The following is a 26,480-nucleotide window of genomic DNA, read 5'->3' as shown; positions in this document are numbered from 1 at the left end:
TAATAGAATTTGAACCAATCTATGCAGTTTAACTAAATACACAAGCAATGTGATTACATTTTAAAATAATAATAATAAAAAAAAAAAAATTGGTTTGAACTAACGGAATCCATCACACTTTACTGGACAAGCGTTCACACGCGTGCGCGCCCAGAGCAGTGCGGTGAGCGACGGGGATACGGTGGGGGATGGGACGGGGGATGGGACGGGACGGGCCGGGCTGGCAGAGATTGTCTAATGTTGCAAGGACGTGATAAACACACCAAGACGGCACCAGGAGAGTGGATTGTAGCGTGCTTGGAAGGATGAACAACCTTTCAGTGAAGCGTACCTAATTTTTCCTTGTAATTTTTAAACTTTGATTTTAAACTGTTAAAATTGTACCCGAGTCCCCGCGTGTAACGGCAGACTATGTGGTGACCCTGGCTAGTTTACCAGGAATGACCGAGTTTTATGACTTTCCTTCTGTTTGCTAGAAGGAATTCCGCATAATTCCGTTCATACGGTGATAAGAGTGATTTGACTACGGTGTGAGAGCAACCACCTCAAACGTAAGAACAATTTTAATTACCCTATTAAATGGTTTTTAAACTAGCCACCATGTCTCAAAGTTTTAGGACATGTAGATTTTTGTTTTACGTGGGTGTTGGATAGCTAACTACAGTATCATGTGATCTTTCAGATAATTCTGTTCACTTGCGCTGACTTATAGAGGTGCTGACTTATTTCAAGGGTGTAGAGGTTGCAGTTATCAGCGCACATCTACCTAGACAGCGTTTCGTGGACGTTTTTAGTCACATAATGCTCTTTTTCGGGCGGGTGGTACTTGCAAAGTCACGATTGCACATCTACCTACCTAGCTAGCTTTACTTGAAGCTTTTAAGTCACACTGCCACATTTCTTCCACGCTGTTTACTCGTTTCGGATAACCCAAGAAGAGAACTAGCTAGCTGATTTAGTTAAAATGCCACCAACTCCTAAACCGTCGTCCAGTGTCCGGTAGTTAAACGGATTATTCTGAGTCGATGAGTGAGGATTGCATAGTTTGGTTCATTCTGTGCCATAGTATCGCTAGCTAACTTGCGAGGTTTGGTCAGAACACGCACAAAATGCACGTAACCCAGACTTGTGTACTTGGGTTTTATTTTATGTCATTTTTACACATGATCAGTTTCTTAGGATTACAGCATCAGTGAAACATCAGCGGGGAAGTAGCTGTAGCTATGTCTGCTTCTGTCTGAAGTTTAAAAAAGTAGGATGCCTCTGTCTTCCATATAGCTAGCAAGTTATATCTTATTAGTTCGAACTCTAGCTAACTAGCTAGACTACTTGCTGTTTTTTAAATCAGTGTACCACAGATTTAAAAATGGTGCACACAAATAATTTACTCACTGTTATTCTTGGATATAACTACAAGTTCATTCTAGCTTTAATGCTAAATTCCAAAGGGATCCTGATCACATATTAATTAGGTGGTTTTGGGAGAACAATGCAAGTTAGAGCTATGCCCATTCCAGAATTTCATGGAAAAAAAAAATCTGTTCAGCCCGTGGTTTTCTTGTCTCCTGAAGGAAGACCTACAAAGTGAAGGAACTTGCTACATAAACAGCCGTAGTGTTAAAGAAACAAGCTCAGTATATATGTAATAAAGTGCACTTACTCTTCTGCTAGATTCAATCCTTCCCTCAAAAGCTGCAGTATCCTTTTAAATAATAGAAAGCAGTGCTAACAGACACTGGCCCTTGCTTTGTGAAATATTAATGTGTAGAAACTGGGCCAGAAGGGTTAGACAGGCGTTGTGTCCGTCCTGTCTTCCTGGTCTGTGTGTGTGTGGTTTTCAAACTGCCTGGCATTTGGCTTTTCAAGTTGAAGTTTAGTGAAATAGTCCAAAAAAAAGAAAGAAAAAAAAGAAAAAAAAAGAAGACATTTCTCCTTGCAGCAGCAATCATTTTTTACTTGTTGTGCTAACTGTTGAAAGGAAATGTCAATGTTCTTTGTTTAATATATATATATATATATATATATATATATATATATATATATATATATATATATGTATATGTGTGTGTGTGTGTGTGTGTGTGTGTGTGTGTGTGTGTAGTAAATATTGCAGAATAGTACTCAAGGTTCCAGAGCAACAGGACATTTCAGCAATACAGAGAACTTCTGATGTCGCAGGAGGTGAAACCAGTTTATGTTCAATATAGATGTTCGAATGACATTCATTCCATTTCTGAAAGCATTTCTAAAGTGTCCCCAATAAGGTTAATCAGTTCTTTCTCCTTAATTTTGCTAATGTCATTGCTGCTATAGCCACAAATGGCAATGAGATCAAACATTTATATTAATGTACATTAGCATTAAAATGCCTTGCCACGGGACACAACAGATCCTTAATTTTGATGGTCCAAAGGCATTCAACAAAAATGATCAGTAAGCCTTTGCTTAGTTTTTCCAATGTACATCACTTGCAAGAGTTACAGTAGACAACTCCTGCAGAAATGCATGAGGCAAAATGACTGACAACTGATACTTTTAGTTAAAAAAAAAACTGTTTCAGGTCTTTCCAACATCAGACACCCTCTCCCAGGTGACCCTTCTGGGAGTGAGCAGTTCCCAGCCTGTAGTAGCATGTGTCCACAGATCACTCCTTTTGAGACTGTAGGACGTTCCTCAGAGATTGAACTTCTGAAATAAGATACAAGACATTACAAAAACAATTACCAAAAATTACAAAAACATTACCTCTTGCAGAATTTCAGTGGGCCCAGAATGATTAGGCAGCAGCAGCAGAACATTTGCCAATATTTTAAATATTTCCTTCATAACATAGGTAATATTTCTTGATAAATTACTTGATAAAGAACAGTAAACATGCAATCTTACAAAATGTTGGACTAATTTACTGGGCCTGTTGGATACATTGCTTATCATTAAATTAATATTTCCAGGAAGTGCTTTGTATATATAATTACTAAATCACAAGGTATGCACAGTGTGCCTTCACTTCAGATCCTTATGAACAACTTTCAATCACACCTGCCTTTCAAGGCATAGAAACATGGGTAACAGAAGCTAGTCCTGATAGAATTGTAACTAGATTTTAGAGTTGAATGGTTTGTTAACTTTTCAGTGAATACCGTACAATACTCATTCATAAATCACAATAAACCCAAGGATGTGATGTGCTTAACCTTTGAAGATTCTTGAACTGGATGTAGTTGCATGACCTGTGGAAGCCTATGATTGGTAATATTTGCAACATGTCTTACTTTAGAAAGTAGCTTTTTACAAAAACAACAGTATTTTCAAACACTGAACATAGAAAGCAGAAAATTTGAGAACTGTTGATATGTATGTATTCCCCCTAAACTGTCCAATACCAGATGTTGGGTAAGTGTGAATATATTCTGGCAGCTGTTGACTTGAAGTCAGTGTATTATGAATAAGTTAATCCAACTGACCTGTTACTCTTCATGCAGAAGAAATATTGATATTCAGAACATTTGGGGCTGTAAGTGACATCCTTCTTGCCCCAAGTAACCTTAACTAGCTAACACTGAAGGAAAATGCTCCATTATTGTCAACATGAATTTGGTTCGCTGCTGCTTCATAACTCCAGTTACCTGGGTTTGATTCATAGCCTAGCTGCTGCCTGTGTGGAGTTTGCATGTTCTTCCTGTGCCTGTGTGGGTTTCTTCTAGGTACTCTGGTTTTCTCCCACATTCCACAGGTTGCCTGTTAAGTTAATTGGTGTTTAAAAATTGGCCTAGTGTGAATGTGTGTGTGTACCCTGTGATGGAATGGCACCCATGTCCAGGGTCAGGTCCTGCCATACGCCCTGCGATGGACTGGCACCCTGTCCAGGGATGGGTCCTGCCATTTGCCGGGCAATGGACTGGCAACTTGTCTGGGGTCGGGTCCTGCCATACACCCCGCGATGGACTGGCACTCTGTCCAGAGTTGGGTCCTGCCATACACCCTGCGATGGACTGGCACCCTGTCCAGGGTTGGGTCCTGCCTTTTGCCGGGCAATGGACTGGCAACTTGTCCGGGGTCGGGTCCTGCCATACGCCCAGCGATGGACTGGCACTCTGTCCAGAGTTGGGTTCTGCCATACGACCTGCAATGAACTCTGACCCTGTCCAGGGTCAGTTTCTGCCATAAACCCTGCGATGGACTGGCACCCTGTGATGGACTTGCTTACTTAAAAGTAAATTGTACCAGTGGCACCCTAGTGGGTAGCATTTTGGGCTATAAATTGGAAGGTTGTGGCTTTGAATCCCAGCTCTGCTATACAGCCACTATTGGGCCCTTGATCAAGGCCCTTAACCCTCTCAGATCCAGGGGCACTGTACTATGGCTGTCCCTGGGGTCTGCCCCTGTCTCCCGAGAAACTGGGATATGTAGGGGGAAAAGCATTTAATTGTACAATATATGTATATATGGCAAATACATTCCATATGGCCTAGATCTTAGTTGGCTCTGCTTAAGCTCAAAAATATTTCTAACTAGCAGCTCAAAATTGTAAATGGGGATAATTATCCCAAGTTTTGGAGATGTTTTTGAAACTTCTGACATAATTAGTTTGTAATTGCAAAAACAAACAAAAATAATTGTATTTCACTGTATTGTTTTCATAGAGGGGTGTAAAATGGCTAGCTTGCTCAAGGGTCCTACGGGTCTGCTTATACCATGCATAGCAAGAAGTGAGCCTGGATCCTCAGCGTCAAATGGTGTAGACACACAAAATGGTGGTTTTTAAAAACTACAACGGTGTATAATCATCACTGAAAAACAATAAAAACATTTATTTACATACTGTATCAAAATTTAAACCTGCCTTGCCAACACCCAGTTGGGTCTCTTTCATCGGTTTCCCATTTGCTGTGTTTGGTGGAAACCACTGCCAGTGATCAAAACTAGCCATCTGTATGTATCCTATGACAGCAGAGTTGCACGGGAGAGGGTAAGTAGACATGCACAATGTGCACATCCACGAGGGGTAGGTGTGTACTAATTATGTGCCCAAAGCTAATCTATAAATGCTACCCTCAACACTTTCCATTAGGAGAGGAAGACCTGTTCTTATTTCACCTCGGGTATTTCACCTGATACCATAACACATTTTGTTATGGTATCAGGTATTTCACCTGATACCAAAGCAAAACCAGTACATACAATCATGCGTATTGGTTGGTGGTATTTTCCTTATATCTATATGTGAAAAATGTAAAGAAAATGCAAACAACCAGTACACATATGTATATGAATGCCTTGGATATCCTGTTGGTAATTTGCCAATATATGTGGATTCTTGATCTAAATTTCATTGGTGTTTTATTAGTGGCAGCTTGGCAGTGGTGGGGCTTAAACCAGTAACCTGATTACAAGTCAAGTACCTTAACCACTGAGATTCATGCTAAACTTGTCAACCACGAAAATAGTTGGAACTTAAACAAAGTATGCCATTGTACATTTCAGTTCATTCACAGTATGTTACTATTGTATATGCATAGACTGTTTCTATACACTTATAATGTTAGTTTAATATATCGATAGTATGTTTATATTCATTCAGTTAACATTCATTGTCACATTTCTAGTTCCAAACCGTGCTACTTGGAATAAATAAGAGAACTAAGAAATCTTCTGTCCTTACCACTTTCTCTCACTTTCTGAGAAAGTCTTCTCTCCCAGCTGATTCTTCTCTTCCCCATTGTATCCTTTCTCTCTTCCATCGTTAGCCAGTCTGCTGTGCCGCTGCCAGTTCACACCCCTGTAGCCTTGTGACTTAGACTATTTATCTCTTATTTCCTTAGTTTTTACACATCCCTTTATCAATGCTATTTGTCTCATTCTTGTCCTTGTAGCTGGGTGCAGACAGAGCACTCCCGCACACTCTTCTCTCTGTCTTCAGAGAATGACCAAGGGCCTCCTCTGGGCTCCTGCCGGCCCCACACCCATGTTATGTTCCTGAAGACCCATAAGACAGCCAGCAGCACTGTTCTCAACATACTCTACCGCTTTGGGGAGGAGCAGGGCCTACGGTTTGCCCTCCCGGTGGGCTACCAGTTTGGCTACCCACAGCGCTTTGAAGCACAGAGGGTGAAAGGGTATCGGGGCCCATGTGTGGCAGAGTTTGACATCATTGGAAATCACATGCGCTTCTTCAAACCAGAGGTATGGGGAGCATATGCTGTTTCTACTGTTATTGAGAAGCTGATTTGCATCATGGGAGATACAAGACCTTTTTAAAAATGCTTCCTAGTTATGTGTCTTTTGAATATGGCTCTGAAATTTAAATGATATGACACCATTTTTTTTTTCTATACACAGTAAATTTACATGTTTTACTCACAGCTCTGCTACTCCTGCCTTGGGACAAGCTGTGGTTATGTGTTTAAGTCAAGTTGCCGTGAAGTTATACATGTCATTTCCCTTTAATTGACCCAAATAAACCAGCCTCTGCAGCACTAAAATGATGTCCTCAGAGAATGCTCAGAGGAAAGGCCTTAACTGGCAGCTGTTATAGCTTGATTATTTGTATGTTTCATAAATGTATGACTTGTACTCAAATTTCAGTAGGCCTACATTTTTTAAATTCAGATATACTTTTGTAACCATAGAAAAGCAGGCTGTGATAACACTATCAAACTAGTTGTGCTAGCTGTTGAAAGGAAATGTCAGTGTTCTTTGTTTTATTTATTTTTATATTATTTATTAGCCTCTAGGGTTGTCTTCCACAGCTCCACTGAGTTCTTGATGAAGGCTCTTAGTCCTGTTGATCTTATACAGCCTCAAGTATTCCAGGATCAGGATTTCTTGGACATCTGCTAGTGTGAGCCTGTTTAGGGAAGTTGTGTACTGATCTCAGCTTCAATAACCACTGGGCATTGTTGTCTGATGCTGCCGTCTCCCATATACTTTTCCCGTATTGTTCAGTCTCTAGCTTTGGTGGGTGTGTTCTCATGCTGTTACCCTGCCACTGAGTACACTTTGAATGGCTCATGGGAAAACATGCTGTTTATTGTCCTGGCGTCGATTTCTCTTGTACCTCTTCAGGCGGGCAGCCAGAGCTTTTGAACTCTGCTTGGCAGTCTCCAAGGCCTCACGTACCTCCTCAGGTACTTCATCACATTGTTCTGCAGTTCTGATAGCTGGCTATCTTCTATGCCCTTATCTTGGCATTCAGCCTCCTTGTCCATGGAGGATACTGCTCCTTGATGTTCATCTTGTAGCCAAGCATCTCAATTATCACTATTCCTGTGGTGTATATCAGCTGGTTGGTCTGAGGGATGGTCACAGTAGTGATCGTCCCTAGTGCTGCATTAACATCTTTCAGCAGCCTTTCAGGTACTTCACTTGGTCTTGGAAGTCTGCTGAGACTGGTGCCTAACTTGGCCATGATCTTCAGTCTCAGGTCAGCAGCTTAGTGCATGGGTTTATTGGGTCTTGTGGTCCTAAGAGAACAGTGACTGCAAATCTATTTAAAGTTAAAGGTGAACCATGTCAATTTGAGAAACTATTATAGGGAAGATCATAAGCACACATGACCACCTAGAGCTGAGAAACCTAAAAAGAAAAAGGCAAAAGTGGGGAGAAGTGGACCCAAAGGACCAGAGAGACATGAATGCTTACTAGTTGTATTAACTCCTTACTTTTGTTTTCTTTAGTCCACTATTACAGTTGTTCACTGGGGTAGTGGTAGCTCATTGGTTAAGGTACTTGACTTGTAATTGGAGGGTTGCTGGTTCAAGCCCCACCACTGCCAAGTTGCCACTGTGGGGCCACTGTGGGGCCACTGTGGGGCCCTTAACTCTCAATTGCTGTAGTTGTACTAATTCATAATTGTAAGTTGCTTGGGATAAAAGCATCAGGTAAATGTAAAAATTAAGATGCTAGCTAACACATACCCCTCTAAAATTATCCCTTTTGTCAGTCGCATCATAGATTCCATGAAACATCTGCTTGTTCGGTTTCACAGTGAAATGTTTTTACACTTTAATTGCAGCATGTTAATTGTGTCCTGGTTTTCAAAAAAGGGATTCACTTTGTGTGTCTGTATTCACATTGTCTACAACTATAAATTACAACAGGTTAATGGGCACATATTTTGGTCTGTACTTTTGGTAGTGAGTGTGGCTGATGGTCATACAGATTAAAAATTTTATCAGGGGTGCCACTGGAGATTTTGGGCCTGATGAAAGGATATAAGCACCCATGCCTTTTGTTTAGGGCTATGTATGCCTCTGTTAATGGCACCTGGAGTCAGGGACCAACATTAATAAGGTGTGAGCTATTTAGCCTACTGAATGAAAGAAGTAAGGCAGATAATAATACATTTATTATTCAGATCAGTGTCATGGCATTTTGACACATTTTTTTCTTTTGTCCATTATTTTCATCTTGTATTTGTTTTCTTTAAAATGGTTAATGGTAATTACATTATGGTAATTACATTACATTGCATAGACTGACAATGTACTGTCAGTGACATTTTTTAAATTTTTCTCTTGGAGGATATATTTCTGGAATGTGGTTGGGATAACCACAGCAGCATTCAGCAGCACTGAGTTAAAAATAAATAAATAAATAAATTAGCGCATTAATGATGGCTGAAATATGATATGACATTGATTTTCATAGAAGGGTGACAAGAAAATTGCATGGCATAGCATTGTTCAATAGGCCTCATTCTCAGAAACTATTGACACACCTCAGCAGCACTAATGAACTGGTTAAATATTAGTGCACTAATGATGGCTGAAATATGATGGCTGAAATTTTCGGACATTTATAGCAGGCTGACTACTGTACGCTTTTCGCGTAAGCTTCAACACACCCACACGCTCCCCCGCCCTTGCTCACTCACTCCAAAACACAAAGCCAGGCTTTCTTTAGCTAATCTTGCTGTTGTCGTCCACAAGGTATGCGAAAGGCGAACTGAAGTTGGATGCAACTAAGAGTGGGCCAGCTAGATCCGCAGTCCTCTAGCTGGACGTAATTTGTGCCAATGGATTACTTGCGTTGTAACGTCGTCGGGCGGAATTGAAGCGCGCCAGCCGGGCTGTCCGAGATGCACCGTGGCTGCGTTTTCAACTCTTTCGACACCGGCCCGGTTTTATCATGGATTTTAAAAGATCGGCGAGGTAAGTTCGTGTTCCTATGAGTTCAGAAACGTCCTATATCACGCTAGTGACCATTGGACTGCGAGCAACGAGCAGTGATTTACTACGGCACTACCTCCCTTTGTCGAAAGACATTTTTAGACCGGCTTTCTGCTGGACGAAGCCAGTTTATCAAAACAAAAGCTATGCGGTGTGATTTGAAGTTCATTACGTACTTTATATTTGGCGTCTCCCTTATGCAGTAGATTTTTTTTTTGTCCGTTCATTATAAGATTTTAATTTAACATTAGCATCTACAGACTAGCCATTGAAATGTCGCTCTTCAAAACCACTGTCAATCTCAAAGCTAACCAGACAATTTGTGTCGCTAAAATCCATCTCTGAACGAATATTTTGATGGTACGCGTTTTGTGTGATCACTGAAATGAAGACGGAAACACGCGCACCTTTGGCTTTGGTTTGCCACACTTAGCCTGTATCCTGGAATGTTCAGATAAATATTTAGTCCAGCTTTTCTTTTGTGTTGCATGTTAATTTGCCAGCCATGGCGTGATGGTCATCATACACTGCATTAGTCCCTCTGTGTTTAGGATCACTGTTGGCTTGATTTTATTTTCTCATGATCAATACTCTCGTTTTTTTACTCTTTGCTTCCACTTCTTAAGCCTCTACCAATTTCCTCATTCCTTTGACGACTTTTGTTTTAAAGCGTGTTTGTCTTAATCCTTGTCCTTCTGTCTTTATTTTACGTTGACGGACGGATGCACCTTCAGTTAATTACCTTACCTACGCATCATATTCCCCAGGGCGGTATTACACTTGTGTACAGGAGACACACTTAACAGTGTTTGTGGTTTGTGTCCAGGTTAAACGTTTTAGGTGTTTAATCATTGAGGAATTTTTATGTTCCCAGTGAAAAACTGAGCAAAATAACCATTTAGATGTTTTTTTGGCAGGAGGATGCGGTGGCTGGGGTGCTATCGGCTGGGACCAAAGTGCAAAGTAGTACTGTTTTTTGTCGGACTTGCCATCGCTGGACAGCTCCTGGGGGTGCTCTTCAATAAAAGGTTAGAGGATGTCCTAGTCCCCTTTGTCAAACTGGATTCCTCCCTTACAATTCCTGGGTGGTGGTAGCTCAGTGGTTAAGGTACTGTTGGGTCCCTGAGCATGTCCCTTAACCCTGAATTGTTCAAGCTTTTTTCGGTCATAACTGTAAGAAGCTTTATGTAAAAGCGTCAGCTAAATGGTGAAAAATGTAAATTCTCTTAGTCTGTTATATTGGGCAGTTACATTTACATTTAAGACATTTAGCTGACACTTTTATCCAAAGCGACTTACAGTTATGACTTGTGCAATTGAGGGGTAAGGGCCTTGCCCAGGGCCCCAACAGTGGCAGCTTGGCAGTGGTGGGGCTTAAACCAGTAACCTTCTGATTACAAGTCAAGTACCTTAACCACTGAGATTCATGCTAAACTTGTCAACCACGAAAATAGTTGGAACTTAAACAAAGTATGCCATTGTACATTTCAGTTCATTCACAGTATGTTACTATTGTATATGCATAGACTGTTTCTATACACTTATAATGTTAGTTTAATATATCGATAGTATGTTTATATTCATTCAGTTTTCTGTTTAACATTCATTGTCACATTTCTAGTTCCAAACTGTGCTACTTGGAATAAATAAGAGAACTAAGAAATCTTCTGTCCTTACCACTTTCTCTCATTTTCTGAGAAAGTCTTCTGTCCAACTGATTCTTCTCTTCCCCATTGTATCCTTTCTCTCTTCCATCGTTAGCCAGTCTGCTGTGCCGCTGCCAGTTCACACCCCTGTAGCCTTGTGACTTAGACTATTTATCTCTTATTTCCTTAGTTTTTACACATCCCTTTATCAATGCTATTTGTCTCATTCTTGTCCTTGTAGCTGGGTGCAGACAGAGCACTCCCGCACACTCTTCTCTCTGTCTTCAGAGAATGGCCAAGGGCCTCCTCTGGGCTCCTGCCGGCCCCACACCCATGTTATGTTCCTGAAGACCCATAAGACAGCCAGCAGCACTGTTCTCAACATACTCTACCGCTTTGGGGAGGAGCAGGGCCTACGGTTTGCCCTCCCGGTGGGCTACCAGTTTGGCTACCCACAGCGCTTTGAAGCACAGAGGGTGAAAGGGTATCGGGGCCCACGTGTGGCAGAGTTTGACATCATTGGAAATCACATGCGCTTCTTCAAACCAGAGGTATGGGGAGCATATGCTGTTTCTACTGTTATTGAGAAGCTGATTTGCATCATGGGAGATACAAGACCTTTTTAAAAATGCTTACTAGTTATGTGTCTTTTGAATATGGCTCTGAAATTTAAATGATATGACACCATTTTTTTTTTTTCCATACACAGTAAATTTACATGTTTTACTCACAGCTCTGCTACTCCTGCCTTGGGACAAGCTGTGGTTGTGTGTTTAAGTCAAGTTGCCGTGAAGTTGTACATGTCATTTCCCTTTAATTGACCCAAATAAACCAGCCTCTGCAGCACTAAAATGATGTCCTCAGAGAATGCTCAGAGGAAAGGCCTTAACTGGCAGCTGTTATAGCTTGATTATTTGTATGTTTCATAAATGTATGACTTGTACTCAAATTTCAGTAGGCCTACATTTTTTAAATTCAGATATACTTTTGTAACCATAGAAAAGCAGGCACCACAGTGATAACACTATCAAACAGCTTCTCCCATTCTCAGAATAGTTAGAATAGTTAGAATTGTTAGAATAGTGTAACAGAAGGGGCTACTTTGGATGGATGCACAGTTTTAATACAGAAATTTGGTGCTTTTAAAGCAAAAAGTCTGTGATCTCTTGTTACTAATTTAGAATTTAGGTTTGAGTAGAAAAATAGACATTCTTAGTCAGTTTTTAATTGGGTTTTGAAAATATTCACAAGATACTTCAAAGTGAGATTCCTTTCCTACTTCTTGTTCCACAGGTTGAGAAAGTCATGCCCATTGATACTTTCCATTTCTCAATTTTACGTGATCCTGTGGCTTTAGCCGAGTCCTCCTATGCATATTACAAAAACGTGGCCCCTGCCTTCCGACGAGCAAAGGGACTAGGTGACTTTGCAGACAACCCTCATAAATACTATGATCTGCGGCTGCGCAACAACCACTATGCTCGCAATCTACTATGGTTTGATTTTGGTCTGGACCCCAATGCCAACTTCTCCTTAGCCCTTGCCAGGCGGGGTGAAGCAACAGTGCGACGGAACTTCAGACTGATCCTCATATCGGAGTACTTTGACCAGTCCATGGTGCTGCTCCGCCATGCCCTCTGCTGGCCACTGGATGCAGTTGTCTCATTCAGCCTGAACGCCAGGGAGCAGGCGCCCAAGAGACGGTCCACCTGGGGGGGGAAGGTTGCTCAGCCAGCCCCGCTGGCCCTGACAGATGAGCAGAGGCAGAAGCTGCGGGAGTGGAATGCGTTGGACTGGCACCTCTACCAAGCCTTCAACCGCACATTTTGGATTGAGGTGGAGCGTTTTGGACAGGCACGCATGCAAGCCGAAGTGGACTTGCTTCGGGTCAGGAGGGAGGTTCTTGCTGGTGTGTGCCTGCGTGACGGTGGACGACCCGTAGAGGCTAATCGCATCCGTGACAAGGACATCCGTCCCTTCCAGAGTGGTATGGTCAAAATCCTGGGCTATGAGCTTCAGCCGAGACTGGACAATGTCACGAGGCAAGTCTGCCTGAGCATGATTAGGCCTGAGATCCAGTACAAGGACCTGCTAGATCGCCGGCAATTTCCACATGCCCAGCAGCCTCTGGATGCTGCCATTGCTGCAGGCGGTTTTGCTGTCAAGAGGGAGTCTTCATTCCTTTTGACTGGGGAGCACATAGATTCTCTAGGGAAGGACTGGAACAGGGCTGTAGTAGCCCGTAATCAGTCCATACATCAAGTAGACAACAATGGAAAGCTGAGATAGTGAGTGAGCTGGCTGCACCTATTTACCTGATTTACTATAGGCTGCAGAAGGGCCCCCACAATGCACTGCCCAGAGCTGGACTAAGATCCTGCACTTCGAGTCTGCTAGTCTGTTCCTGAGCTCTTCATCTTGCCCTTGTTTCCCATCATTTATTGAATTGTTGGAATGTCAGTGAGGAGGGACTACAGATTGTTAGAACGCACACAGCATCATTGTTTAGTGGTGGGACTAATGCATGTGTGATTTTTGTGCTGCAGCTCAGGTACATCACAGTGCCTGATTCCTTAGATGAGCTGTGATATAGTACAAAAGCATCTTCCACGCTACCACCTTCTTATACACATGAACACTTTCTCCCACACTGACACCCTCGAACAGTTTTGGTCTTTTGACATTTACAGTGCTTTGGTACTTGATGTTGAAATATAATGCAAAGCCATTTGCTGGTGCAAAAATGACAGCAAAATTGAATCGTGGACCCATCACTGTCCAACACGTATATTTCAGACTGCAACCAAAAGTGTAATGTCTTTATTTACATAATCAGTGCACCTCTATAACTCCAATGGTCAGCCTTATAATGAAATGCTGCAGGATCATCTCATGCTGTTTGAAAACCTTTTCCTGAAAGGCAAAGAATGAGAAATAATACTGCAGTAAAATTGGGTTTGTTGCATTGGTTGCTGTAATGGGGCTTGCATTGCATTGTATCACATGACACTATCATATAAGCTATTGGTGACTCTTTGTGGGTCTGTGAAAAGTGACGTCTCCAGTTGACACTGTGAAATAATTTACCATCTGTTACCTGCATTACAGACCCAGGTCCATCAGATGAAGGCTGTTCCACTCATATTGATCTACCTCTGGGCACCTGTCAGAGGTTGATATTTTCCGATATTTATGTAAGTTTTGAATTATGTCCAGAATTGAATCTGGATCAGTTGGTAGTGTTTTATTAACCACAATGTTGACGGTCAGTTTTGTTAACCGCCGTGACCCAATACAACTTGACATTTTTGATGTCGAGGTTGAGCCCAGTGCTGAGGAATGAAGTTGGGGTGACCAAAAATGTTATGAGATTTTTTTGTCAATGGTGAAATTTTGGTGGCATGGAAAATACAAGCAACTTAGTATATCCCCTATCGCATACAGTACCTGGACTTGGGTGTCCTTGTCCAAATCTGAAATACATTAGTAATTTTGCCTTACTGTAAGAACAAATTGGGGCAGGGCTTCACTATGAAAGCTTGCTGTAGTTATTATATATTTGAAAATAGAAAGGGAAAAAAAACAATGTATGTAATGCATTTATATTTTCTCAAAATGTAAGGGTCTCTTCCACATTAAGAATAAGATGTAAATGTAATGTACGAATTTGACTGGAATGCACTGTGCAGCTCTGTCATGGTCAGCCTATTAACAGCTTATTTGTATGCAGTTTACAGAACGAGTAGTCATCTAAAAATTAATTTATTATTTTGATCAATTTAATTATTGTGCATTCCATGCAAAATAGTTATAGCAAAAACAGATATCTATATTGCTACTGTGTTAAAAATACTTTGCATGTTTAAAAATAGCACTGGCCAGTGTTTAAGAGCAAACCAGATTAATTTCACCATAGTCTTCACAATACAGCTTTTTATACTTTGGCTTGATATGTTAGCATCTCTTGTTTCTTTTAACAGTAAATATCAACTTGAAACTATGGCAATATTAATAGGGTGATGCAAGTGTCTGACAAAACATGAGAAGCACCAGATGATGTGGGTTTAGTAGTATTTTGCATTGATTTTGTTGTGCTATGTTATAAAATGGCCCTCTCTTTACATACTAAAGCAATATAGAGAGAAAATAATTTGTGAAAGAGGGCCGGTAGTTGGGCACTCAAAATAGAAGTGTTTCGGTACTGTTAGTAAAAAAAAAAAAAAAAAAAAAAAAGCATTAAAAACCTTTCAGCAAATTTGAGGCATCATATTCCACATAAAGACAAGCTGTTTCAAGATGGCAGATCAGGACTAGAAAAAAGAACGAACCTGAACACAGATTAGTCTCCCTTTTGATCTGAACCAGAATTGTGCATGATTAGAGTTGCAAAGCTGCTGGGGCTGCTAACCACTTACGAAATAATGAGTGCACAACCTTAGGGGAGTGAAAGAGAGCACTATGAATAGATTTGTCTTGTGTTTTTTTTTTTTTTTCCATTATCAAGGGGGTTTCTTTTCAGAAGGCAAACTGAAGCCAAAAAGCCTGTTCCTAGTGGAGTATTTGTCCAGTACTATATAGCAGAAAGAAAATGCTCTATGGACAAATTCGGTACTTATTAATAACATATCTGTACATCTGGTGTTTTGTTTCGTTTTGTCGGCACTGTTATTTTGCTTATGCATTACAATGCATCTCAAGAGTGTATCTTGCAAAGGTGGTACAAATTTGAAAAGTGTTTATTTTACATTACCTGTGGTACTTCAATTAAAGGTACACCAAAGAGTTGCTCACATTGATGAAAATACATCATTTATTACTGCAAAAATTAAAATCCTGAGTTGTTGTTCAGACAGCATCAATTCTCCTTACTGAAGTGAGGAACTTGGACAAACAAGCCCTAAGGCGCAAGTCATCATATAGTTAATGCAGCTGACAACAAAGGGACACCTTTTAAAGGGAGTGGTCAGTGAAATATGATGCGTTTGGTAAAAACTGAAGTGTGGAACTACCACTCTGCTGACCCAGAGGTCCAGCTTCCACACCAGAATCCATTGCCTGTGCTGTTCAGTGTGGATTCAATTTGCAGTACAAGACTTTAGAAATCTTAGTGATGGACTGTAATAATTTCATACAATTTACAGTACAGTGAATTCTTTCTACTGTATGCTCTCTCTCTCTCTCTCTCTCTCTCAGCTGTTTGAGCCGTGGTAATTGTACTATATTCTATTTTTCTTTGTTACTTGAATATTAGGGTATGTTTAAAGCCTTTGTAAATATGTGGGTCTGTGTTGGAGCTGGTTTAGTAGTTGAATGGAATAAAAATACTTTCATGAACAAAAATGGCTGTCTTTATGTATACCGAATAAAGTAAGTTAAATGCGTAAAAATGCTGTTTAGTATATTACGCAGTAGTACGTACCAACGCAGACGCTATAGGCAAGTAATTGAAAATATATTTAATTTAGTTTAGGGCTTCATGAAGTTGTAATAATTTTTTTCTTTTGAAAATCTCTTCTACATTATACGTCTCTATACTATATTTAGCCTACAATTGATAAACGTTATCGCAGTTCATTTTTTTCTATAATCGACTACTCTTGACTAATTTTCATACCCTCCATGGAGTCTAGATCTTGGTTCGACTGATATTTCCTAGGATCGTTTGAATATAGGTTGCCACTGCGTGAGCTGGCCGACAAACGATATGGCACAAAATAGGATACCTTTTACTTGCATGTATTTAAAATAACTAATGCGCACAGAACTTTTCAAAAGGGAATGTAGGCTGATTCAGGTGACTGGTCGGAGGATACATTTTTGTCCTGCTAGCTGGATAGATTAAGCGGATATATTGGATCGCTCGGTCGCTAGCGAGTGCTCCGGATTTCTGGTGATACGGTAGCTGGCCACAGCCATGGTTTTGATGATGGAGTCGCAATGCGAGTATTTTATGTATTTTCCTGCCGTTCCCATTTCGGACCTGTCGGATCCTGCTCGATATCGCACTCTTCCGCGTCGTAGTCACCTCTACCTCGGCGAAACAGTTCGTTTTCTGCTTGTTTTGCGGTCGCAGAATGTTGTACCCGGGTCGGGTCCGCTGAATGTTGCGGGCGCCGTCGACACCGGCGGGACGGAGCATCCGAGCAGCCGCTCCTGGAGGGAGCTGGCAGACTCCCTCTGCGCCGTTGCAAGCGTTTGTCCGGGCGATGGCAGGCAGCGAGCCCCGCCGCTGTACCACGACTACCACAGCAGCGGCGAAGAGTGCGTGGACGACACGGACGACGAAGACGCGGGAGACGTGGGCTGCACAGGTCGCGGGGGCACCAGGCACCGAGGCTTCAGAGGATGCAAGCCGCTCCTCATCCATAACAGCCCCGGTAATGGCGTGAGGGAGTTTCGCAAAGCTCCTTTGCAGGTGGGCAAAGCATAAGGCAATAAAAATAATAATATGCGACCCAACTAGGAAGTGTCGGCGTTTCCTGTAGACTTTAGCTACGTCCCAAAGCTATGTTAAGTTTAAAACAACTGGCAAATAAACGGTAAATCTCCGACCTAGGTTTAAACATTGGCTACAATCTGCATTATGAGAGTCTAAGGGACACATCTTAAATGTTAAAGACTTTATCTTTGTCTGAAGTCTGAAGAATAACTCAGTTTCTCAATGTATTATACAACATATCAAAAATATGAAGTTGTGATTAACTGTGTATATATATATATATATATATATATATATATATATATATATATGAGAGAGAGAAGATAAGCTAAAGAAAGCACTTTAAGGTTTTTTATGACGTGGTTGAGGTTCTTGTATCCATTTTGCTTTCTAAATTGTTCATTAAGAAACTTTGTAATATGTACACAGTAAACACAACTATTTAAATAACAAATAACAGAAAGACATTAAACAGTAATTACAGTTTTGTGGTAGTTGTGGTAATGCAGGCTGCTTTGAGTCTATTATACAGCTCTTGCACAAAACACTTATGGGCCTACGTCATAAAATATGAACATGACTACATGCATGAGCCTCTCGGATTGAAGTCCTGAACTCTGTGTACTATTTGCTTGGCAGTAGTCACTCTGTAGTCACACCCCTTTGTGCAAACTTTTTAAAATGCGGCTCCAAAGACAAGTAAACCTAGCAGGCCTACACTGTACTCCAATAATGTATACTGTTGCTTTGACCAGTTTTTGACCTCAGCTGAAGAACTATTGTATTCATGGAGATGTCTGATTGCTTCAGTTTATCTTTAATGAGCAGAATTGTGTGTGGTTTTGACACATGTGCTGTCCTTTGTATGATGTGTTTCTCCAACTGGCATGATGTTCAGTCACCTGCAGATGAGCCAGTTGTTCTGAATGATGAAGTCATCTTCCCCCTGACTGTGTCTTTGGATAAGCTCCCAGTCAGCACACTGAAAGTGAAGGTAAGAGCAGTATATCATCGCTGTACAGTAGGGCTGGGACTATGTAGCTGCTTCTCAGAGTCTCCGATCTGTAGGTGCTCAGAGATGTTAGCTGAATGCCCAAAGCCAGTGTCACGTAGAGGTGAGCTGAATGCTGCAATGTCTATGTGCACGGCAGCATAAGACACTTTAGAAAAAGGTGTTTTGAGTGCTTCATTCCCTTTTGTAGTGCTACAGGCCTTTCGCCTTTCCTTCATATTTGGCTGTATTTGCACCTGTGTACATTGGATTTATGTGAAAGGTTTTGTAAATTTCAAGAAGTAGGTATCTCTAAAGGGTCCTTTGTTCTAAAAAAGGTTATGACCTTTAACATGTCAACAGAGTAAAAACAATATATTCAACAAAATTGTGCACTGTGGGTAATGTTATGTGTCTCGCAACATAACCAAAACTATTTCACCAAATTACATCATTACAAATGTTAAAACATTTATTTAAGTGTTTTAATGTTCACTGGATTCCATGAGCAAGACATGTCTTCAAACTGCTACTACAAACAAATTATTTTACATTTGGGTCAGGGATTACAGAGCCGTTAAGTATCAAGTGCAACCACTTTGTTATTTATGTCCATCAGTGCTGCTATCTGACCGCAAAAAAGGCCCTTTTTTGTCTTACTGACAAAAAACGGACAATTTCCCACAAGGGTGTGTGTGTGTGTGTGTGTGTGTGTGTGTATGTGTGTATGTGTGTATGTGTGTATATATAATATATATATATATATGGGAGGGGTGACAATTGGCAAATGTTTGTTTAGCTGTTCGTATGTTTACTTTTTACTTGTTCTTTGTCCAGATCATAGTGACTGTTTGGAAACAGGAAGAGGAGAAGGCTGAGATCCAGGAACATGGCTATCTCCGCATCCTTCAGCAGAAGAGCCCCTGCCAAACCTTTCGCCAGGACCTGAACCCCTTCAAAGCCCAGGGTAGGCCCTTACTTTCCACCAGTTACATGGTCTCATCAACATTTCTGGTTTTGTGATGTCCATCCTCATTGTATTGATTTTAAATGCTGGTAGTCCATATTTCTGCTGGGGATTTCTGTTCACCTTGTAATTGAGGTACTTGACTTATAATCAGAAGGTTGCTGGTTCAAGCCCCACCACTGCCAGGTTGCCACTGTTGGGCCCCTGAGCAAGGCCCTTAACCCTCAGTTGCCCAAGTTGTACTCACTCCTAATGTACTAAATGCCATAAATTCAAAATGTTTTCAAACTGGGAGCTCCTGCAAACCATTAACAGTGTGCTCAGCTAAAGGCTTTCTAGAATTTTTTTTGTTCTTGTGTACCTTAAAGAATGGTTAACATTTTGCAATGGTAAGGTCAAAACAAATTTATTTGTGACTCTCGCGAGGAAGGTAATCACCTCTTTGTCTCCCGTCTCCATTTCTAGTCAGCACCACCCTAAACGTCCTCCCTCCACCCACAGTGAAGTGCCAGCAGATGACTGTGTCTGGAAGACATCTGACTATCCTCAAAGGTGCTTTTGGAAAATGTTTTACCTCATTATCACCTATTATAAATGTGTAATAATGGTAGAATGCTAATTACTGTAATTTTTTTTGCATAATGCTAGTCAACAAAACATTTTGCCAGCACAGGAAAAACCACACGCATGCAACATGGTGCAGATTTTCACATATCTTTTTTTTTTTTAATGAAGAAGAAAGAAAGAAGTAGTTTTATGGCTACTATGGCATAAATCATGACTCTTCCACAAAATAAGGATTACAGTAGTTTTCATTTGTTACAGACACGGTTGTTTGCAAGGTGTAATGCAAATACAGCAATATATGAGTATAAGCCAAAGAAACCTGACCATTAGCAAGCAGTGTGTTGTTTTACAGTTTATGAGTGAATGCTATTAAATCGTCCCGTTGAGAGTATCAGATATAAGGGAGGGGAGAAACCTCTCATATGTTATCATAGAAATATTCCTCCCCAGGCCTACTACACCCAGTCTTCTGGGGAGCATTGAGAATGGAAATATTTTAATTCTTTGGGTTTTACACAATACTCCACAATGTTTTTTAGGGACTATGTTCAATCCGCTGTCCTTAAGTAGCTTAGTCTAAAATTTCTTTTACATATTTGTTTTGTGCAGCCATAGAAAAAAAAGCGTATGGCTACACAGGTATTTATTTCTACAAAGCATTGTTATACTGTAGTACATAAGGGACACCATTGTTCATGATATTAAGGTGATTGTTTTCTGCTTTATTTAATGCGACTTTCTGTCTCTGTGCATGCCATATCCTGTTTGTGTTTCTCAGTGTTAAACGGGAGTTCTCAGGAGGAGGTCTGTGTGCGTGACGTTAGAATCCTGCCAAATTTCAATGCCTCATATTTACCCATGATGCCTGATGGATCAGTACTGCTCGTTGACAATGTGTGGTATGGTTTCATTTCCATAGTAAAAGTTTGTCAAGTTAACTAACCATGTTTAACTACTGAACACCAGTATAAAGATATGTTCTATAGGTAAACCTAAATATGTGCTGTGTGTGTGTTTGTGCCAGTATTGTATGTGCTATGATTGTACTCTTCTGAGCTGGGACCGATGTCATTTTTGCTGGAGCTTCCACATTCTTTCTGTTTCTTATTTCAGTCCCTGGTATTTTTTCTGACTTATCATATTCCTTCCTTTGGATGTTTCCATCATTTGAGACTGCCACATCTATTACCACTGCTATTTTCTGCATCTAATCAACTATTGCAATGTGTTGTTGGGTCACCATTTCTTGTTTATCTGTCTGGATTCTGGACGTCCAATATGATTTTAGCCTTGGTGTTCTCCATCACTCTCTGCGGTTGCTGCCGTTTGCACTTAGGGGTGTCCAGCCGTATGCCTAGCATATATTTCTGCATATGATCCTATTGTATGGTTTCCGGCTACCAGGTGTCAGATTGTCTGTCTAAGATTCTCCTTTGTATAACCTGCATCTTGGGTTTTATCTGGTGTGACACACCTCTCTTTCAGTTCACCTAGTGCTTAGTGCTTGACCTTGTGCATGCCATAGTGCCTCTGTTTTGTCCTTAATATATAGCAAAGGCTAATGGATACTAAATTACCTGTAAACGTCTTGGTTTATTCAACAGTGGCCTCATTGTCCTCAGTGAAGATTACATGTGTTCTGTGTACTAAAGCAAAATAAATAAATATCTCATCACATCTTTATGGAAAATACCCTTTAAATAATAATAATGATGATGATGATAATAATAATAATAATAATAATAATAATAATAAAAATGTTATATTTTAGTATGTCATATAATGTATTATGTTTGTGGTTGGTTTGTTTTTGTCCTCTGTCCTGCTATAGCCATCAGTCAGGTGAAGTTGCCATGGCATCTTTCTATAGAATGGACAGTGAGTCTAGCCACCTTCCCAGCATGCTCAGTGCCCTGGAGGAGCAGAACTTCCTGTTTCAGCTGCAGCTCACCGACCAGGCCCAAGATGATTCAAATGAGGTCTGAATGAAGGATAGTGATGACAAATGATTCAGTCATAAATGTATTTCCTCACTATATGACTCCTCAAACAACAATGCCATACATTCATCTAAAGAATCACACTTGTTGGAATACTAAACAAACTTGCATGTGCACATTCCAGGGCCTTGAGGTGCCGCTGGTAGCAGTCCTGCAGTGGTCCACGTCCAAGCTGCCTTTTACCAACTCCATCTACACCCACTACAGCCTGCCCAGCATCAGACTGGACCGGCCGCGGTTCGTCATGACTGCCCGCTGCCCCAGCGCCGTCAGGGCCCGGGAGCACTTCCGGGTTCGCTACACTCTCCTCAACAACCTGCAGGACTTCCTAGCTGTGCGCCTTGTCTGGACACCCGAGGGTGAGGGAATAGCATGGAGGGAAGCAGGGAGCATGGCAGGACAGCAGGACTGATGGATGGAGGAGGGTGGATAGGTGCTTGACAGTTAGCCGAATGGCTGAGTTGATGCATGGACTAGTGGGTAGATGATAATGATGGTTGTAGGTGGAGGTGTGGGGTGCTAAACAGAGCGAAGCAGAAAGAGGGTGTAAAGAAAGAGAAAAACTGGTGGAATGAAAAAATAAATGGGAAAAATGTAACTTGGAAATGCAATAAACAAAATGAAAAGTATGTTATTAGCAAGTTATTAACAAGTTTGTAATTAGAGAAATATGAGTGAGACAAGGTTGAAAAATGTTGAAGGTTGAAGATCACAGTGAAAGACTGTAAAATGCTGAGTGTTAAAGAGCGCTGAAAACATCTATATCTAGTATTTAGGGATCATGGGTGTGACTGCAGCAGTGAGAATCCACGTGTATCACATGAGCTGATGTCAGCCTTACTGCTTCAACAGTGGTGGCAGTACTAAAAAAACATTTGATGCAAACTTTGGTGGTAGAAAGGTTAAATGTGTGCAGGACATAAACTAGGTGTCAAATCATTGTAAAATGACCCTGGAGATGATTCCTTGGTTGTAAATATAATTTCTCATTTCTTGTGCTCATTTTTTCTCATTGATTTTACACTGGATCTTTCTTTTCCCCTCTCTAGGTCGCGGGCAGAAGGAGGATCCGGCAGTAAATGCAGTCGTGTGTCATTCTCCTCTTAGTAACCTTGGATACTGTCGCAAAGGCAGCACTCTTTCTGTCTCAGTGGCCTTCCAGATTCTCAAAGCAGGCCTATTTGAGGTAAGGCCACACAAATTTGAATACTTATAGATTTATAGACATAATATTTGTAGACTTTGACGGTGCTCGAAACTGAATCACTCTGCTAGGATCGTTTATTTGCATGGTAGAAAAAGGTAGAACAGATAAGAAATAGTCAGTTCTGCATACCCTGTGAGTGGACCAGATGCCTGTCATCACATGCTTTACCACTAATTGCAAAACCACAGCTCGTTGTCATGCAAAACTGCAACCTTGCTTCCCCTGACCTTTGGTATGCCATGAACACTCTCTTTTAGCTAAGTCAGCACATGAAGCTGAAGCTTCAGTTCACAGCGTCTGTGTCCAACCCGCCCCCCGAAGCCCGGCCGTTGAGCCGCAAGAACAGTCCGTCCAGCCCTGCTGTCAGGGACATCCTGGACCGCCACCAGGCCAGCCTGAGCCTGGGCCGCTCCCAGTCCTTCTCTCATCAACAGCCCTCCAAGTCCCACCTCACCAGGTATGGAGAAAACCACACACACACACAAATGCATAGATGTGAGCATGCAGCATGTGGGTAAGTTCCAAGAGACACTAAATACCACCCCCCGGCCCCTCCCCCAACAGGACAGGCAGTGTTATGGAGCGGCGGGCCATCACGCCCCCGGTCGGCTCTCCCGTGGGCCGGCCACTCTACCTCCCACCTGACCGGAACATTCTGTCTCTTGACAAGATTGCCAAGCGCGAGTGCAAGGTGCTGGTGTTGGAGTCACATGGCTAGACATAGGAAGACATGTATACCCTAACGGCCACGCACAGGCACCAGGGCAGATACAATACGTACACATCACTGGGAATGACAGGGAGTGTCATGATGGAACTGTAAATAATTTTGAAATTAAAGCCATATTGAATGGCTTGCAAAAAAACTTGAATTGATGTTATTGAAGACATGTCATGGTACTCAGTGTAACATGGCAGTGACGGTGTCTTTGTAGTTTCAGTAATGTTTAAGGATTCATTAAGTGTTCATTTTATTCTGCATCCATTCCTTGTTTACATGCTGTGGATTAAGGTCTAACATCTCATTTCAAATTGTGTTTTCACTGCTTTCTGACAGACAGATGGAAAACAGAATGAGAACACACACAATGAGAACACACACAATGAGAACACACACACAAAAGTGCATTTACTGTAAATGGTGAGTTTTTGAAGTTTATTTACAGGATGTTTAATTTAGGTCATGCTTTGAATTGCTTGTTGAATTTAAGCTTATTTTTGCATGCACTTCACTGAGTATGCAATGATTTGGATTTGAGGAAGGACAAGAGGTAATGGGGAATTACATCACCCTGCCTAAAAGTATGTTTCTGATGTTTGTCAGTGCGTTTACCGACTGTTCTGTATTACATTTGCTATTCTCTTGCTTTCTACAGTGAATATGTTTTTATTCCTTCAGACTATTTTACAATGAGAATGTAAATGTATTTATTTAATTGGGGCGGGGCAGCTTGTATTTTTTAAAATCCACTTTCATTCCTTTGCCCCAAGCCATAGCATAATCACTCCAGTGATTTTTATTTGAATTAGTTTTTCTTTTGTCCCCACATTCCCTTGTCCCTGACATAAGCTGCTAGTATGTAATGTTTAACGCAGAGTGCTGGTGTTTGTCCAAAGCTCAACAGCAGAGTGCTCAGACTGACTTTTTTCCTTGACTTTCATGGTGATGGCTTAGCAATTACAGCCAGTATGGTTGCGAAATGTCACTCCTAAAGACCAAAATCATCATTTATGTAATCCTGACTTTGCACCTAAACTAGTATTTGTCGAGTGAGCTTTGTGGTCTAGTGTGTCCTTCCATATGAGTAATGATCCTATATAACAGTGACCTCCATTAGTACAGGTTGTTACACACTGAAAATATAACTCCACATTTAAATTGGAATTTAATTTATGGAATGTCCCAGTGATGATTGACAGTATCATTCCTTTTTTTGGTTTGTTTACAGTAATTTTCATCGTATGCCATCTCCTTTTATAATAATACTTGACATTTAAATAGGAACACACTCTTTACTGCACACAAACCAACCAATGCTTGGCGAGTTGATTAAAACGCGTTACCATCCGTTCTGGCGCTCACTGCTGTTGTCTGACACCATTTTGATTTATTATGTGCCTGCTCTTCCATGCTTCATACTGCACTCTCCTGAGTACTCCTGAAATGGATGATTGCTGTTTATTCTGCCGTAACTGGTACATGTCTGCACATGCGGTATATGGTGAAAGTTGCTCTTCTGTTCAGTATATTTTCCTTAATTCATGTCTGAATCTGCCAAAGCTATGTGTGTTTATGCCCCGCATACTCAATTTTAATATGATCTCATCATTTCATGGTAGAACAGTGGCTACCAACACCATTCTGTTTTGTTATGATAATCAAGTAGCCGTCGTATAGCTTTATCCTACACTTCATGTCATAGTCAATTCAAGACTGATTTTATTATACGCTCTAGAATGTTGACAGATTTGCATGCACTGGCAATGTGTGGTGATCCAAATGGATGTCTCAGCCCACTGGAGTCTTAAGAATTTTTGTTGCATGTGAAGCTGCCTGTTTAAAACTCCTTTTGCAGTTCTTTTCAGTCAAATGTATAATCAACTTGACTGACATTGGAAAATTGAACCAGGTCTTTATAAAGCCAGGTCTTTAGAACAGTAGCGACACATTTAAATATGCTGACACTATTTCACTATCAGCACCATGATGTTCACTTTCAGTGCTTACTCTTGTGTATTTTGCTTGTATGTTCACTGAAGGCTTCACTCCATGTTTTCCATGTTGCACAGACCAACTGCACGGAGCTCATTGCTTTGTGAGCATTCATAGGAATCTTTTTTTTTTTCACTTTCACTTTTTTTTTCACTTTTTTCACTACATGTGCTGTTTTGGGTAGAAAAGCTATGTTTTTGCAATATTTGTATTATTTAAAATGTACTTCAACAAACCCATAGATTGCGGGTTGATCTATTTCAAGCTTTGGAACATAGTACTGCTTCATAAACATGCTCTTTACAGAAGCCTGAGCATATTTTTATTTTGTTAATTTTATAATTTTTTTATATATTCCATCAGTAACATCAAGTTGAAGCATTTCTTAATGAGTTATTGATTTTTTTTTAAAGATCATCTAAGCACTTTATTTCAGTTGTTTTAACTTATTGTTTTCTTGGAAAGAAAATGAAATGTCAAGTGAGTGATCTGTTAAAGTTTTAGAATCATTTATATGTCATATTTATATGTCATATATGTTAAGTTGTCTTGAATTTTACTCTGTTATTTAAAGTGTTTAAATCACAAAAAGTGTTTATAGTTTGTGAAAGTGTGTGATATTCAACAGGTACTGAGTTACTGCACTTGAAATAACTGAATAAATGGATTTGGGCATAGTATAATTTTCACATTTCCTTTAAAAATTTGTTATTTTTTATCATAACTATTTCATTTATGAAAGGGATGTGCAGACATTAGACTATTGCACCTTCCACCAAC

General features: G+C 40.7%; 2 protein-coding genes across 17 annotated transcripts; both read left to right on the top strand.

Moving 5' to 3' along the window:
• Window positions 1-210: 210 nt before the first annotated feature.
• Window positions 211-15,049, top strand: gal3st4 (galactose-3-O-sulfotransferase 4). Of its 15 annotated transcripts, none has more exons than XM_081695260.1 (7): window positions 211-327; window positions 477-551; window positions 2,102-2,181; window positions 8,931-9,152; window positions 10,088-10,198; window positions 11,058-11,367; window positions 12,110-15,049. In XM_081695260.1, exons 4-7 carry the CDS (start codon window positions 9,130-9,132, stop codon window positions 13,103-13,105), a joined length of 1,440 nt encoding a protein of 479 aa, XP_081551386.1. In that variant the 5' UTR covers window positions 211-327; window positions 477-551; window positions 2,102-2,181; window positions 8,931-9,129; the 3' UTR covers window positions 13,106-15,049. The 15 variants fall into 15 exon arrangements, with proteins under 15 accessions (XP_081551386.1, XP_081551387.1, XP_081551384.1 ...); XM_081695261.1 differs by having other exon boundaries at window positions 211-344; window positions 480-551; XM_081695258.1 differs by having other exon boundaries at window positions 211-344.
• Window positions 15,050-15,743: 694 nt separating this feature from the next.
• Window positions 15,744-26,389, top strand: trappc14 (trafficking protein particle complex subunit 14). 2 transcript variants are annotated; one of them, XM_081695257.1, is made up of 10 exons: window positions 15,744-17,231; window positions 18,154-18,249; window positions 19,084-19,213; window positions 19,679-19,765; window positions 20,559-20,679; window positions 21,612-21,759; window positions 21,905-22,139; window positions 22,830-22,966; window positions 23,245-23,444; window positions 24,045-26,389. In XM_081695257.1, the coding sequence occupies exons 1-10, from the start codon at window positions 16,731-16,733 to the stop codon at window positions 24,130-24,132; spliced, it is 1,743 nt and encodes a 580-aa protein (XP_081551383.1). In that variant the 5' UTR covers window positions 15,744-16,730; the 3' UTR covers window positions 24,133-26,389. The 2 variants fall into 2 exon arrangements, with proteins under 2 accessions (XP_081551383.1, XP_035375892.1); XM_035519999.2 differs by having other exon boundaries at window positions 23,552-26,389.
• The last annotated feature ends 91 nt before the right edge of the window (window positions 26,390-26,480 follow it).

Source organism: Electrophorus electricus, chromosome 13 (genome assembly GCF_041902795.1).
Source record: "Electrophorus electricus isolate QZ-2024a chromosome 13, ASM4190279v1, whole genome shotgun sequence".
NCBI lineage: Eukaryota > Metazoa > Chordata > Actinopteri > Gymnotiformes > Gymnotidae > Electrophorus > Electrophorus electricus.
Note: the sequence above shows the minus strand (reverse complement) of the source record. Positions and strands in the feature narration are given on the sequence as shown.